General features: G+C 35.8%; 1 protein-coding gene across 1 annotated transcript in view; it reads right to left on the bottom strand.

Moving 5' to 3' along the window:
* The window catches only part of LOC145296034 (putative enoyl-CoA hydratase echA8), a 40645-nt gene extending 33262 nt beyond the window's left edge, over positions 1 to 7383 (bottom strand). Inside the window, exons 1-2 of the mRNA XM_080142078.1 lie at positions 7158 to 7383; positions 1231 to 1392 (exon numbers count right to left, since the gene is read on the bottom strand). Coding sequence (XP_079998204.1) covers positions 1231 to 1392; positions 7158 to 7287 — 292 coding nt within the window. The 5' untranslated portion in view covers positions 7288 to 7383. The remainder of the gene's footprint in view (positions 1 to 1230; positions 1393 to 7157) is intronic.
* Between the last annotated feature and the right edge of the window lie 8585 nt (positions 7384 to 15968).

Below are 15968 nucleotides of genomic sequence, written 5' to 3'. Positions count from 1 at the left end.
AAATTCTAAAATAATTTTTGTTTATCTTTCATTAAAGATTTTTCAGGGTGTTCACGTAATTGTCTACAATGGTAGAATAACACATTTTGAAGAGGTGGTCGAGGAGGGGGTAATGGAAGGTATTAATCTACAATAATATTAAAGAAATATTGTAATATATTCATTTTTAAACAGTCGTAGATTTAGATTTCAGTATTTTGTAAATAAAATGCATTACAAACCAGCTTTGAGTTCTCTAACTTCTTTTCTTTTAATGGATATATGGCATTTTTAAGGAATTGCAGCATATTTATGCGCATTTACTGCAGTTTTTGGAGATTTTCAGTAGCATATTCTGATTCCTTACACGACAATACACTTATATTGTAAATTTCACTGCTTAATCTTGTGTTTTAATAAATATATAGCATTTTTACTGAAAAAGTAGTGTAAAAAAATGTGACAAAATGCATATGGTCTTAAAGAGAGAAAAATATCCAAATGTGTTAGGCACAAAAATAGTCATAACTTCCTTGATTTTAATTGGATTTAAAAAATTTAAAAAGATTCTTTCTTAGCTTATCAAGCTCTTTCTATGTACGCCATTATTGAAATATGTTATGTCATTTAAATTTTATACATTTATATATCATGTCATGTCAAAATTATAAAAACTCATGAATTTATCTGAAGAAAAAGAAAATAGATGACATGCATACTCAACAAAAGCAAATGAAAAATTGAAAAATTGTCCCAATAATACCACTTTTGTGGAATAAGGTCAAAATAATTGACAGGGATGCAAGGTGGAGGGTCAGATGACTCAAAGAGGCAGCACATATACTAAAAAAAAAAAAAAATTACCAAGCAGACCAAGCCTCCAATTGTAGGAAAAACAAAAATTGTACACACTTAAAATTTTGCCAATGCAAGGGAGATAATCTCCTGTCAATCTTTATTAGAGTTGCCTCCCCTTTCTCAACCAATTTTTTCACACATACGATACCACACTCACAAAACAGAGACTAACTCAAAGAATACAAAAATATCTACAGAGCCAGTAACTTTTTTTCTTTTTCAAACAACAGCCAACATGCCTGAAGACGGTTGAAGGCCAAACTGACCAAAATGTTGCACAAATAACATTCAAGATGAGAACAATAGTCCAATCAATACAAGTAATATAAAAAATTGTTTTTTTTTTAAATTTCTTTTAAGAAAGTTGAATAATTACTAGATGTAAAAAAATACCTTTTCCATACAAAATGGCTACATTGATGTCATCGTCATTCTCAAAATCTCGGAAAGCTTGGTAGAGTTGGTGAGCAGTTGATGTGTCGACAGCATTTTTCTTCTCAGGACGATTTATCGCAATCAAACGCACTTTACCAACCGTTTCGACATCGACAGTTTCTGTAGAAAGGAAAAAAGATGAAACAATAAATCACATCGGATGGATGCACACGTGTGTTTATAGAATTTCAAGTATTGCTCATGCTCAGGTCCTATGTATGATCTGTAAAATGCATTCAGTATTGAGGCCTTATTTGAAAGCTTTGGAGAATGTATTTCTTTCTTTTCCACAGTGGAAGATATGGCACAAGGTGAGAAGATAGGTAGACTAGACCAGTACACAAGAAATGCTGCATTTTAGTTTTTTAAAAATTGTCTGAGCAACCCTGTTCACTCAGCATGTTTATGTTGCGAAAACGGGTTTAAAAAAATGTGAAATTTAGATAAAATTTAACTTATAATAACTCATCTATTGTTCAGGTTATATCTTAGTAAATATTAGTAAATAAAATTCAATCTTCTCTCTTTCTAATGATAGCATTTTTTCGTCAACTAGAATGGCTACCCTATCATTGAAAAAACTGCTTGAAAGAGCATGCGCCGTGTTGGTGGACAACAGGGATGAGGCTCTTGCTGCTGCAGTGAAAACTAGACAGGCCCCGTATGCACCAACGCCTGGCCAAAGTAGTAGGAGTGGCTGCATTAACTGCTTCAGAAACGGAGGCCCAAACCACCTGGCCAGAAACTGCATGCAGCATGATAGAGGTAGCAATCAGAGAAATAGATCAACTATGTGCTGTTTTCCTTGCAACAAAACAGGGCACCTAGCAAGAGAATGTCTGGGAAACGGGAACAAGGGCGAGACGTCAGTGCCACTCTCTCCCCAGTCAAATTAAAAGGGGCGCTACCTGTAATATAAGTCGTCGTTAATGACAAGAAGCATGTGGATGCTCTCGGTCCCTCATGACTGGATCAGTGTGTGACCTCTGGAGTCGGTCAGCATCGAAGGTCCTAATAGTTGACGGGGAAATTCTCCGCAACAAGGATGTAAAGACTATCACATTTGCAATAGAAGATGCAAGCCCCGTAAAAGTTGATGTTCTAGTCATGGACACACCGCTGTTGGGCTCTGATATTCTTATAAGAATGAATATAATACAAAAGGTTGGGTGGAGTTTACATAAACTGATTCGGCGATGCCATCAGAAAAGAGGAACCAGACTTCAATGCTGAGTTCAATGAGCAAACCAAAGATCAGACAGCGACTTGACGCACTTGCAAGTTTGGTCAAGGAATATAAACTGTCCGTAGATGCAGTCCTAGTGAGGTCAAAACATAATTGAGCAGACACTCTAATGAGAGTACCACAGCGATTGCTCGATTTAATTAAAAAAAAACAGTTTGAACCTTCGTACTGTGCGGGAGCCGTGTCGCTAAGTAAGTACAACCTTGACTGGAGGAAGTCTGTCCATCACCAAAGTGGCCATCCCAGCATAAAACGAACAAGTGGATCCCATGATTCCCAAGGTGTTAGTAAGGGCTATGGTAAGAAATTGCGAAAAATGCTAGTTGATCGACTCACCACCCACATGTTTGCAAAAAGGTAAATTAGACATTAGCGACACCCACTACCAAGGCAAACACCATCTGTCGCTCATTGACTGCAGGCCCACAAGATTCTCTATCTGGTCCCATTTGAGAAAACAGGATGCAGCAAGCATTATCAGCCACCTTGTTTTGCGAGCGTGAAGCATCGGCAGAAATACTCGTCGTCAATGATACAGCATTCCGCAGCAGGATTTTCGAAAACTTTCTGGGTGAATGGGGAGTTCGACTGCACTTTTCTTGTGTATACGTCCTCTCCAGCAATGGCATTATGGAGCACTGTCATCAGAGTATGACACAAATTATGGCAAAGAAATATTGTTCCATAGTGGAAGCAGTCTATTGGTACAATATTATCCTCATTATGATGTGTTGCTGCTGATGACTACCTCAGCTAACCTGATTATCGTTACCACATTGGACTAAAGCACATCAACACACTCTCTTCAGATAAGCCCGAACAGCAGAATAGATACAATATGGGCGATCGTGTCTGTGTGAAGATCCCAATGGATGGTGCATGACTCCTTATATGTATGGATGTGTCACAAGAGTAAAAAGCCTACAAAACCTTATCGACCAGATGCCCTGCCATGTAAGCCACTTGCATCTTGGCATAGGTTTAGATACCACAGAGGACAAAAGTGGCAGTGATCTCTCAACCCAGAGTGCGAGGTTGATTACCATAAACGAGGCACGTGGTGATTTCTCTGAAGAAGCTGATGCGTCTACACCAAATAACACTTTTCTAGATGAGTCATCCAAGGAGGAAGTACTTTTACCTCGAAGGAGTGTTGGACAAAGATCAGCTCCGAGTTGTCATCTATGTGATCTGATGATCACCGGATGGGAGAGTGGTGTAGCGGCACTGAACAACAAGCCATTGCTTCTGCAGAGTTGACAAAATAGGATGTGCACAAAAAAACGCTCTCATTCCAACCTGGAATCCGTCCAGTACAAAAAAAGAGAAATATGCAAATTGTGGTACGATTGGAATTAAAAGTGACTGCGTGTTAGGACAGGGTTTTTTTTTTGTGAGAGTGACAGGACATAATCTCGTTGAAGCAATCTGTGTGGGCAACGAAAGACGTGTGAGGAAAAGTTCTGACCCTTTTTTTGTCTTCAAATATAAACTAAAGATTTAGATCCAAAATTCATATATTAAAAATGAGGAAGTGAAAAAGTCACAAAATGTTGGAAGTTGGGTTTAACTACAAATGAGTTGTATTTAACAACTTTATAAGGTAGGAACTTAATTATTAATCTTTCCACCTGAAGTATACAATTGATGGGCAGTCACCTAGAGATGGTGTCTCGATAAAACGTTGGTCCTATTACCTCATGGAGATGGCATTAGAAAGGGCATTTGACCTATCAAAATCTTGCCTTAATCAAGAAATGCCCTCCAAAGAAAATTGGTCAATTTCAAACTGTGCAACCTATACATGAAGATATGGCCAGAAATAGTTTGGAAATCAATGCAATGTAAACGGCGGCTAAACCAAATATGGATATGTTAAATCTTTAAACTCAATCATAATATTTCCCAAACAGATGATTGAACAGTACAAAAGGTGTTTTAGAAATTATGCAATAGTAATGAGAATAAGAGGAGGTTCAATAGTCTTGTTTTACGTCATTTTAACTCTTTTTAATGCTGAAGTCAGTTATTTTGTCAAATAATCTTTAATTTATTGATTCTATTTAATTTATAAATGGGGAATTTTTACATTTTCATATCACACTCGATCCTGCAAAGCAGATTATTGTCAATTTAAAACAATTATTGAAAAAAAAATAAATTTAAAAATTTATTTTTAGTTCATTCATCAAGTTATTATAACTTTTTGTAAAATTAATATTAATTTTATTAATATTGAAAATAATGATGACAAAAATAAAAGCCCGTCTTTCATTCCATCTTCTGTTCTGGTGCAACATGCACCCTGTGTGGGTTGTGCCAAAGGAGGAAGTTTCTAGAAATATTAAATCAATCAACTGACCAACAATCTATTCTTATCCTTGAATGCATTTTTGTCTTAATAAAGGGTCACTTATAAGTAAATAATTTTTTGAAGCTAATGATTTTAATTCTAGAAAATGTCTAAAACTTAAGGCTTATTCTTAAAGAATCTTAAGAAGAAATTGAAATTCAAGGAAATTTGGACCCTGTCGGTGGGGCATTAGAATACACTGACTGCTTCCCTGCAGAGGGTAAAAGTCCCTCAATGGGGGTCCTGGATATGACCTTAAACTATATCCAGTGGTGCGGCCCCAGCTTGCGGGCTTTGGGGAGTGTGGAGCCACCCTTTAATTACCATTGCTCTCAGGTCCACTCTGATCCGGAGTGGTAGTACCTGTTAGGGTTCCAACTATGGGTTAAATAGAAACCGACTTGAAAACAACAAATATATTCTATTAAAAATTTTTTCTTCAAAATCTTTGAATTCGGCATTAAATAACCTGAAAAGGGTTGATATGCCGTAAAACAAAAACAACCAACCAAGGAAATTTGCTTGATCGGAGTCAGGAAAAAGAGAAAGAGGGAGAAAAGATCATAGTGTGAAACCTGTTCCGATACTGTACATCATCATTTCTGTTCTTTGTGAGTGAAGGAGAAATCCTTTTAGACAGAGGCAATTTTTGTTTTTGTTGCAATCCAGAGTGACCCTTTTTGGGGAGCTGGATCTTCCTTAAGTTAAAAATTGATGTAGTGTCTATGTGCTCATGGAGAGGTGAATAAATAGGGATTGTTTTTCTTTTCTTTTTCTTCAAATGAAATCAAATGAATAGATGAAATCAAATGAATAGATGAAATCCAGGGCATGTGTTTTATATTGCTGTATTATTTATTCCTCTTTCATTAGCTTATGGTAAGATAAGAAACAAGATTTCTGGGCCATCTTGTATAATAGTTTTAGCTTTACTATCCGGATACTTATCTATACTGATACATATATGTATATGCTGAGCCAAAAAAATTGTTCTAGCAATGATATATCAGTCAATGATATATCCTCGCTGGTAAGTCTGACAGAGAGTGGACCACATTTCTCTTTCATAAGATATATCCTCGCCGATAAGTCTGACATTTCTCTTTCATAAGGGGTTTATTTATGATTAACTGTTTCATAAGGTTGTGCTCAGGCATTTTGGCTTAGAGTACTATCTCTTGTGTGCTGGCCTAGTCCCTCTACCCTTTGGTCTTGTACTGCTCTTCCGGTGATGAGAAGGAGGTTAACTCTCTGGTATACTTATCAATGTATCCAAGGGAGATAACTAACATCGAGACTAAGTGAGCATTTTTTTTTTTTTTTTTTTTGCAGGAGATCATTTGGGACGCTAAATAAATAATCCATCAAACAATGAAACAATTTTAAGTAAAAAATAAATACCTCGTCTTCACAAGAGTATAGTCTTGGAAATTGCCGAGGCAGATTAAGAAAAGTAAACAAGTAATAATAATAATAAAATCGTATCCTTGTCTTAACTCCATGAGCGCTTAATTTCTAACTGTATTTCCTTTAAAATAATGGTCGCAAATGTGCACTGCACTGGTTGTCCAACCTCCAAAGGGGGGGGGGTCGAAAAGCCGTTCTTAACATGGAGAGGTTGGAGGGTGTTTATTCCTAAGGCATTTTCTTATTTTCAACATCCCGTAATCCACTTCTTAAAGTCTTCGGATGCCCCCCCCCCCCGCCCAGTGCATTTTCATCAAAATAATTAATTTGGCAGACGTATACGAGGCCCCCAAAGCGAAATACATCGGCTCCGATGTTGTACGCAGCACGCAGCAGTGCAGCACGTTCTAGGGAGCGTTCATTAATCCTAAAAGGAAAGAACTTTGGCGTGTCTGGCCCTGTTCTTTTTATTTTGGCTTGAACGTTGCGCTTTTCGGATTATTTTGCTATTATAATAATTTATGTCGGTGATAGTAATGATCACCAAAGTTACGCACACACGAGGTTTTATATGATAGTTTTTAAAAATAGAAACAGAAAAAAGAATGATTACGTAACATTCGAAAGTGATTAACGATATTGACGTGTGTAAAGTAATTCCTGGTTTAAATAGAATAAGTATAAGTCAAGTATTACGGTTTATTTGCGGCCTTTAGCAAAAGAAACGCATTATTTACTGTATCTATGAACCAAATAAACTTTGTTTAATGTTTGTTTACCAAAACTCATGCACCAGCACCATATATTTGGGAAAATCTTTGTAATCTGTTTAAACAACAAAAAAAACATTAAAGTCGGACAAACACGAATCATTCTTACTATTGCTCAGCTTCCGTGTGGCTGCTGGTCCAAAATCTCGATTTATTCGTCGACTAAATAAAGAAGCACATTGCGAATTTCCTAGGAGATGACATTTTCGTCCGGTGATTATCAAAGTTCGTGAATACATTTAAGCAACTTAACGACATGTGCAAACTGCGAACATACAATGCCGAACGAGTTACCTCCCTTCTTTCAAAATCCCGTCTCACGAGTTTCTTCGTGTTAATCATCGCATTAAAAAAAAAAAAATAAACACAGATTATAAACGCATAAATAAATTAATAGGTTAACGTTGAAATAATTTACATCATTTTCATTGCGTAATAATAATAATAATTAAATAATGAAAAAAAGAACAACATAGAAAATCAAAAATATCTCGTCGTTAAGTTTTGAACTAAAGTTTAATGTTCTTAAATTGCATCCCCATGAAGAGCAGCAGAGAGCAAGCACAAGAGATACTTGTGCACTAGCACATCAAAGAATTTGAGTGGGTGCACCCACCTGAACAATCGGCATCCCTTACAATTTTTTTTTTCATCGATTGGACACTAAGTTACCAGATTATGAAAGATTGAAAAAAAAAAAAAAAAAAAAAAAAAAATCAATATTTAAAGATTTGGAAGGGGGGGTGTTCAGTTTCACATACAACGTTCGAGTAAAACTCCATGTTTTAGAACCGATTTACAGCCTCGTTTTGACGTTGGCTCCTTTAGCCCCACCCTGCCCCGTCATAATTATATTATTTCTTTTTCTTTGTTTTTTTTTTATTTTTTCGACTTTTGTGAGATTTCTCTCACAAGGTTTTTGTCGCTTGCAGAATGGAAGAAAACCAAACAGAAATTACAACAAGCTCATCTTAAGACTTCAACGTAAATTTTATTAAAATAAAAAAAAAGGTCCATGTTGCAAAAGATGCGTCATCTTCAGCTATCGGCCACTAAGGGCTGGTAACATTCCCGAAGGGAATAATAGTTTGTCTTCGATAAAGGCTGGGTAGAATTCCTGCTGACGAAGACATGTGCAGGTTGGATATGTTGAGGTGACTTCCAAGTCGGATGCTGCTGGCTGGGCATACAGGAGGAATCCTTCGCTGTTAGTCCAATGGCGGACAAGTGACAGGCCAAACAGTAGACTTTAATTTTATCTTGACAGACATTAATTTGTAGCAAAAGTGTGCAAATATAAATTCGCCCTACTTAAGGGCATTGGTAATTGCAATGATAAAGTGCCGCTCAACATTTGGGCATTTGAAACGTCTTGAAGCAGCAAAGTATTTTCGCTGCCTCGATTCGAGTGAGAATCCATGTGTTTCCAACTCTCCGTCTTCTCGGATTCTGATCTGAAAAGGGAATTTGGCGCAGAGAACATTATCGGCAGTTAGTTATAACATGCAATTTGATTGGTTAAAATAAATCTGTGTGCAGAGAAACCGTTCAATAAAAAGCTTGCTTATTTCTGTAGAATTTCTTACACTTTTCACTTTGAGAAAAGTTCAGTCTGTCGCCTCCCCCCCCCGCCATCATTAATTAAAAAAAAAATTATTTACAACTTTTGAAAGGTGTTTTTGCATTGAATTTTTTAATAGTATTTTCAAGTTAAATTCAAGTTTTACAACATCTTTTTTGGATTATATTGTTAGGTGAAAGTACAGAATAGTTGCAAAACGTTTTCACCTTCCCTATCTTACATAATAGGTTTCTAAATAATAACGTTATTATTTCAGCGCAGGTCGTTAAATGCCAAAGTACCTATTTTTTAAGTAATTACATGTGAATGTAAACAATCTTGAAATTAGTCAAAAAAGAAGAAATAAAGCACAAGTGGAAATAAAATGAAATATTATATTATAATAAAAATTATAATTCCATCATACAAAAAATTATTATATCTATATATCTATAAAAATAAAGTTGTCTGTGTGTATGTTTGTGTGTGTACATTTCCCTACCAAATTACTCTGTCAATTTTTAATTTACAGACTCGAGGTTTGACATAAGGGGTATTGAGATTTGGGAAAATCTTTGTAATCTGTTTTCGGACAGAAATTTGGCTGTCAAGGGGTCAAAGTTCAACGATTTGACATTTGAAAACTCTACCAAACTCCTCTGCCAATTTGGGTCTAAATACTTGAAATTTAAGATGTAGTTTCCTTTTGGACATGGGTAAAACTTTTTAACTTGATTTGAGCCACCATCACCGAGAGAGTAGACTGGTGAACATGACAGCATAACGTCACTTCCTGATCGACTTGTAGGTATAGAAAATTTTTGGTATTCAACCACGTAGTCACGCTAAGAGGCATAAAAAATATGGTTACCGATTGTGTTACTGATTGTCCATGGCTACCAATATGTGTTACCTATTGTCCATGTATGTTCTAAAGAGAAAGAACAATTCTCCATTTGGATAATAATTATTATAATTGCACATTGGGATAATTTTAATCTAACAAAATATAGTAAGTGAACTAGTTTTTTAACTTTTATTTCTATCGGAGAAAGTCGAATATTCCATTTTATTATTTTTTTTTTGCTACAATACAAACAATTTTATATAATATTTTTCAGTCTGTTCTTTTAATAATAAATAAAACTTTTCACTGAGTATTTCCAAATATTTTAAAGTTAGTATTTTTCATGGCAGTTTTTTTTTTTTTTTTTTTTTTTTTAACGATCGGTGAATTTTCAATATTTTAGCACTGGGCGGAATTTATTTCTTTGAAATATATTTAAAATTTCAAGTTTTTGTTGTTTATAACATTTTAACTGTAAATAATTTACGTGAAGGGTTTGTTTTACTATACACATAAATTCGAAAAAGTTGTCAAAAAAACAAATATATAACAAATAAATGTTATCAAAGGCAAGATAAGTTACTTTTCTACCAAACTGGCTAAATTTTTAGTGTTTTTATTTAATGTAAAGTGTTTATTTGTCTCAAAAAGCATACAGTGTTTACTGATGTATTTGAAAAATGCAAATGGTGGCATGCTTGCTGTTGCACACAGTAAGTTTAGGAAAACGAGTTTAGACAAAAAAATTATACAAAATACTGTTAAAAACTCGCTCAATATATGTTACATAGGCGGACATATATTCGGTGGGTTTCTAACAGTATTTTGTATAATTTATTTGTTTGAACTCATTTTCCTAAACTTACCGAGTTCAATAGCAAGCATGCCGACATTTTTCTTTTTAAAATATATCGATAAAAATTGTATGATTTTCAAAGCGATTACACGTTTTAAAGTGAGTAAAACCACTAAAAACCTTTCCAGATAGGTAGAAGAGTAACTTATCTAACCTTTGATAACATTTATTTGGTATATATTTGATTTTTGACAACTTTTTTGAATCTATGTGTACAGTAATACAAACCCAAGATTTGATTTAACTTGAAAATAATATTTAAAATACACGTGCGTACACTGCACAAGCACCCTTATTAATATCATAATAATAATAATAGTAATAATAATAAAAAACTGGTGTAGATGACATCGACTGGTGCCACACCAACTAGCTGTGAAGGGTCAGGGAGGATGGTAAGACCGAGGTGGGAGAGTACTAACCAAATCTCCACTGAGAGTGTGCAGTTCAAATCTGGTACCTTGGGGAGGCATTTTGTCACCCAAACTCCAGGAAACACCAATGGCCGATGCCAATGAGAAATCAGTGACAACGGCTGTTGCGATAACATGCAATCATCTGCACAAGTGGTCAAGAGGTGGAGAACACTGGAAATCTGGGGAGACTTGTTGTTACTTAGTCTCCAGGGAACACCACAGGTTACTGCCAGTGAGCGATCACTGATGATGGCCTGTGAGACAACTAATATGCTACACATTTTGATGAAAAACATGGGGAAAAAAATGGACATAGAAGAGGCACTTTGGATAGGAAAAAAAAAATAATCTCAGTCATGAAAGATTTCTCCTCCACTGACCGAGGACAGAAAAGGTAAAGTGTAGCATCAAAACAGATACTACACTGTGATCTTGTTCCAAAGGCCAAAAAAATATTTGTGTTTACTGTTTCTTTAATTGTTTGTTCCCTAAATTCATAATTCAGTTTTATCAGTATTAAATTGTATATTGCTTTAAAATTACTTAATTTTACATAGATAATATTTATATTTTATATTGAATAAAGTTCAGTTTCAGTATTAATCGAACTGTGTTCCTTTTTCTTTTTAAAAATGTTTTATTGCTCTTTTTCAAATGGCCCTCATATAGTACTGACAGTCTGACAAATCTTACCTACATTGCCTGCAGGCATTTTTCAGTTAACAGGCCTTCTTCTTACTCTCGGTGGCCGTGTTTGAGCCCAAAACAAGGGGTAAAAATTGGAGTCAGAGTTTTAAAAGAAAATTGACCTCTCAGCCAATTTTTGGTCTAAACATTTGAAATTTACATAAAGTGTATTCAGACATAGAGCAAGCTTTTTAATCGGATTTTGGGCGAAAATTTGGCAGGCAAGAGGTCAAAGTTGAAAGAGCTGACTTTTGCAGAGTCTACCAAACTCTTCCACCAATTTTGGGTCTAAACACTTAAAATTTTAGATGTAGGAGACGTGGACATGAGTCAAACTTTTTAATGTATATATATATATATATACATGTGCAAATAAAGTTATGAACAGTGCATAGGGCCCGAGCAAAGCTGGGATGAACTGCTAGTTATACAAAAAATAGAAATAGTTGAAAAAAGACAGAAAGGAAAAGATTTGTAAGAGGGGGTTGCCGATTGTTCAGTGTTTACGGAGATTCTCTAGTCTTGACGTAAATAGTTGAATGCTTGCCAAACGGAACAAATTTAATGTTTTTGAATTTCCTAGATGAAGATTTAATTTGTATCATTTGAACTACTGCTCTCATTTTGAGTGTTATTCATATGATGTCTTAAGTGATGTAACCTCTAACCTTTGCGCGAGTCTCTTTTCTAGTCTCACACAAAAACACGTGTTCACATCTCGAGCTATATTACTTATCATATACATACGCGCACACAAACATACGCGCGCACGTCCACATACGTACATATATTCACATTCGCATACATACACTCACATTCACGTGTATATACACACACACTAACATACACACATGTACTCACACATGCGCACATGTAAGCACGCATGGACAATGTCACTTCCCCTTTCAAAGGAAATACACACATGCGCAAAAGACAATCGGAAACAAGTATAAAAGAAAGAGCAATAAGCGGCTTCTTCCTTTTAGGACCAGCTTTCGACAGCGTGCCTTTTCGGCACGCGCGTACCTCACACCACTTGCTACTATGTGGAACAAAAAGCTAACAAACAGTACGTACACTTTATATGCTTTCTATCTCCATAACCTGGATTGACATTCTCACTCTATTTCCCCTTCGGCTTTGGTCCATCAAAACAGACATGTGCGTGACGCTCTACTGAGCTTAACTCTCTCTTTCTACAGGCTGGCTTGCAACTTTGCGTTTCTCTATTGCATCCCCCTTTCCTTCCACGCGCATAGTCGTCAACGGCCTAATGAACATATGTACACCCAAGACTTTCATTTCTCAACAGAAAATAAACGACATGTTTATTTTATTCCAACATTTGATTTCTTTGCTTCCTTCATTCAATCTGTTTCATTATTTTTTCTTGTAGCGAGTTTAGGGTATTTATATCCTAATCTTCTACATATTCTTCAGGTGATCATATGCAGATTAGACGATCTTTGATTGCATATAAGTAAGCCGTTTGAAGAACAGGAGAAGTTTGTTTTTAGAGAAAGGTCAACAAGAAGATTTTCCGGCTATGCCGCGTTGAGGCATGACATATTTTTGAAGCTAAGAAAACACAGTGAAGTTAAGAGGTGTGAATTATACATCAATGAAAAGGAATTTATCTATTTCGAACACACTTTGTAAACAAAGTCGTCTTTTTTCTTTTTCAAATTTTTTTTTTGTTTTGTTTTAGTTCCAGGCAACACCGGATAGGTACAGCTAGTTTTAAATAAAAAAATTTTGATAATACCCAATCTGTAGAGGACTAGGATATATAAATCCTAATCCCATTACAAAAGAAAAATAATGAAACGAATGGAATGAAGGAAACAAAAACTCAATTGCTGGAATAAATAAACGTGTCGTTTATTTACTGTTGAAAAGTGAATGTTTTAGATGTAACACGTGTTCATGTCTGCGCAGGTGTAACCATCGTTTGTTGCGGGATTGGTAGTGTAGAAGGAAAAAGGAAATGTGTGTTCATCTCACGTTCGGGTCACTATCGTTTGTTCGCGCGTGGGAAGAGAAGTGAGTGATGTAGTGGAAAATGGGAATGATAGTCCAGCGTGTAGACACAGAAAAAGATAGAGGGTTGACATCAGTTAAACTGTGCGCCATGTTAGCCGTCAGCTACACGGTGGTGTTCTCTGGCATAAGTAGTAGATAGAGAGAGAAAGAGTGAGAATGTCAATCCAGTTCATGGAGAGAGAAAGCGTATAAAGAAAAATAACTCATCTTTGATGTAAAATCTTAATCCACTAAAAAATTTTTTTTTCAAAATTCTTAAGAGCAGCCGATTTTGAGGAATGCCTTGTTTCCCCAGCTATGTTTTATATGAGACCTTTCATCTTCTTTTCTGCTGTGTATAGTCAAGCACTATTATGGCAGATTGAAAAGGTCATGGACAAGAATGAAAATGGCATGAACAATGAAATCTGATATTGTGTTTGTATTGCTTTGTGAAGCCTAACAAAAACAGACCAAACTTTTGTTAAAACATGATATTCACATCTATATTAACTTATTTTTTTACTCTTTTTCAACCCAAACAAGGCATATTGCCATTTGAAACGTAAGGGGGCAACTATTTGGGATTGTGTCAAACAGGGAAGTTGATGGGAGTTGGGTTGTTCATATCCCATTTAAACTTCTGTATGTTAATGTGGTCAGAAAAGCAGGAAACAGGAATGGAATTCCAAAGTCTATCAGTCTGAGGGAAGAAATTATTAGAGTAGAAGGTTTTCCGGCATTTAAGGACCTCAATAGTGAAGGGGTGAGATTTTGCTGCTTGCCAGGTTAGTCGCGATTAACTCTCTCCTGTCGATATTATAGTACATGTACACCAAAATATCTCAGACATCCAATATGGAATTCTTTATTTCTCACCTCTCTCTCTCTCTCTCTCTCTCTCTCTCTCTCTCTCTCTCTCTCTCTCCCTCTGCACACCTAATCTCATACAGATTTTGAAAACGCTAATTTTTGTTTGAAAATGTCTTGTTAATAGCTGTGCCTAAAAGGCATGGTTAAGATAAAAACAAAAAAGTTTTTTTTACTTGTTGTCAACCAACATTCATGTCTGTGGAAACTTCAATACTTACAATGTTGAAATGGAATGAAGCAAATGACGAAAAAATGTTTTCTCATGGTTTATCTCTTGCATATGACCTAACACAGATTGCCAATGAATCCACTTGAGTTTACTGAACCTTTTTCTAATAATATGCCCTGAATTGTGCTTATCCTCAGTTCTCTCTCTGCTAAGATCTGATCATTTGGTTGTCTCCATAAAGACAAAAACAAACGATAACAAAACCTGAAATATGTCTCTCCATTGAACAGTGTATTGATACTCGATGGCTGACTGGGACAGTTTTTTTTAATTTTTTACTTTATATAGTCACCACTCATCAAAGTCCGGAGGCTACTTGAGGATAAGTGTTAATGGATACCGTAATGAAAATTTGATAATAATATATTTTAGAGGATAGCTCTTCAAGAACTTGTACAGTTGGATTTGAACACGACCATGTCAAAGTTAGTCGAGAAACAGCTCCATTATATTTTTTTCCACAAATAAGCAGCTCTAGGAAAAAACTGCTCATGGAATTTTTGCTTAGATTTAGACAGAGAGAGAGAGAGAGAGAGAGAGAGAGAGAGAGAGAGAGAGAGAGAGTAAGGGAAATTGATGATAGTTGCTGTAGCTAGTCGGATGTTTACCCCGAAAACTTATTGGACAGAGTGAAGTTCAGTTAGTTAGTTGGAAAGCACGAAAACAGAACAGAGTTCAACAGGCATGCAGTTCTAAGAAAGAAGCTTTGTTTATAGAATCTACATTTAGGTTTAGGCACAGATAAAGAGTGGGAGAAATTATTAATAGTGGTTTCAGCTAAACAAGTGTTTTTCACGAAAGTCAGGCCAGGGGGGACCATAGATTGGAGCTCAGACGAGCACTTGCCATGAAAATAATAGTAGAGCAGAGAAAAAAAAAAGGACATCACCCACTAGATGCCGAAGTCTGTTTTGTACCCTGTAGAGGTAGAAGAGGATGCATTTCTGAATGCTCATATTAGAAATACTCCTACATTCTATGTGTTAGAAAATACGTTGTATATAGCATCTGACTTAACTGATTGGTTAACCATTAGCATAGACAGCTACATACGCTCCAAGAAATTTAAACAGAAACTAAACAGCCAGCCATGGTATACTCCTGAATGCGCTGCCTACATAGTACGTAGCACCCACTACTTCAATTGCTTTAAATGTAATAGATTTTTTAAAATCAAAATTGCCAGCAATCATTGCAAAAAGGTTATAGAAAACGTGAGAGAGTCAAATGCTCAGTCCATCAAGTCTAAAGTTGAAAAACAGAGGGTTAGTTTCCATGAGTTTTGGCAAATAACAAACAAGGTCCTAAACAAGTGTGCACCCTCTATCCTGACCATCAACGGACCTGAAGTGATTTTGTCAGCATACGACAAAGCCAAACTCTTTACTAATAACTTTGCATCAAACTCAATTGGACTTAAAGACGACCA

The sequence above is a fragment of the Euprymna scolopes genome, chromosome 16 (genome assembly GCF_053919585.1).
Source record: "Euprymna scolopes isolate OS-2025 chromosome 16, ASM5391958v1, whole genome shotgun sequence".
Lineage (NCBI taxonomy): Eukaryota > Metazoa > Mollusca > Cephalopoda > Sepiida > Sepiolidae > Euprymna > Euprymna scolopes.
Note: the sequence above shows the minus strand (reverse complement) of the source record. Positions and strands in the feature narration are given on the sequence as shown.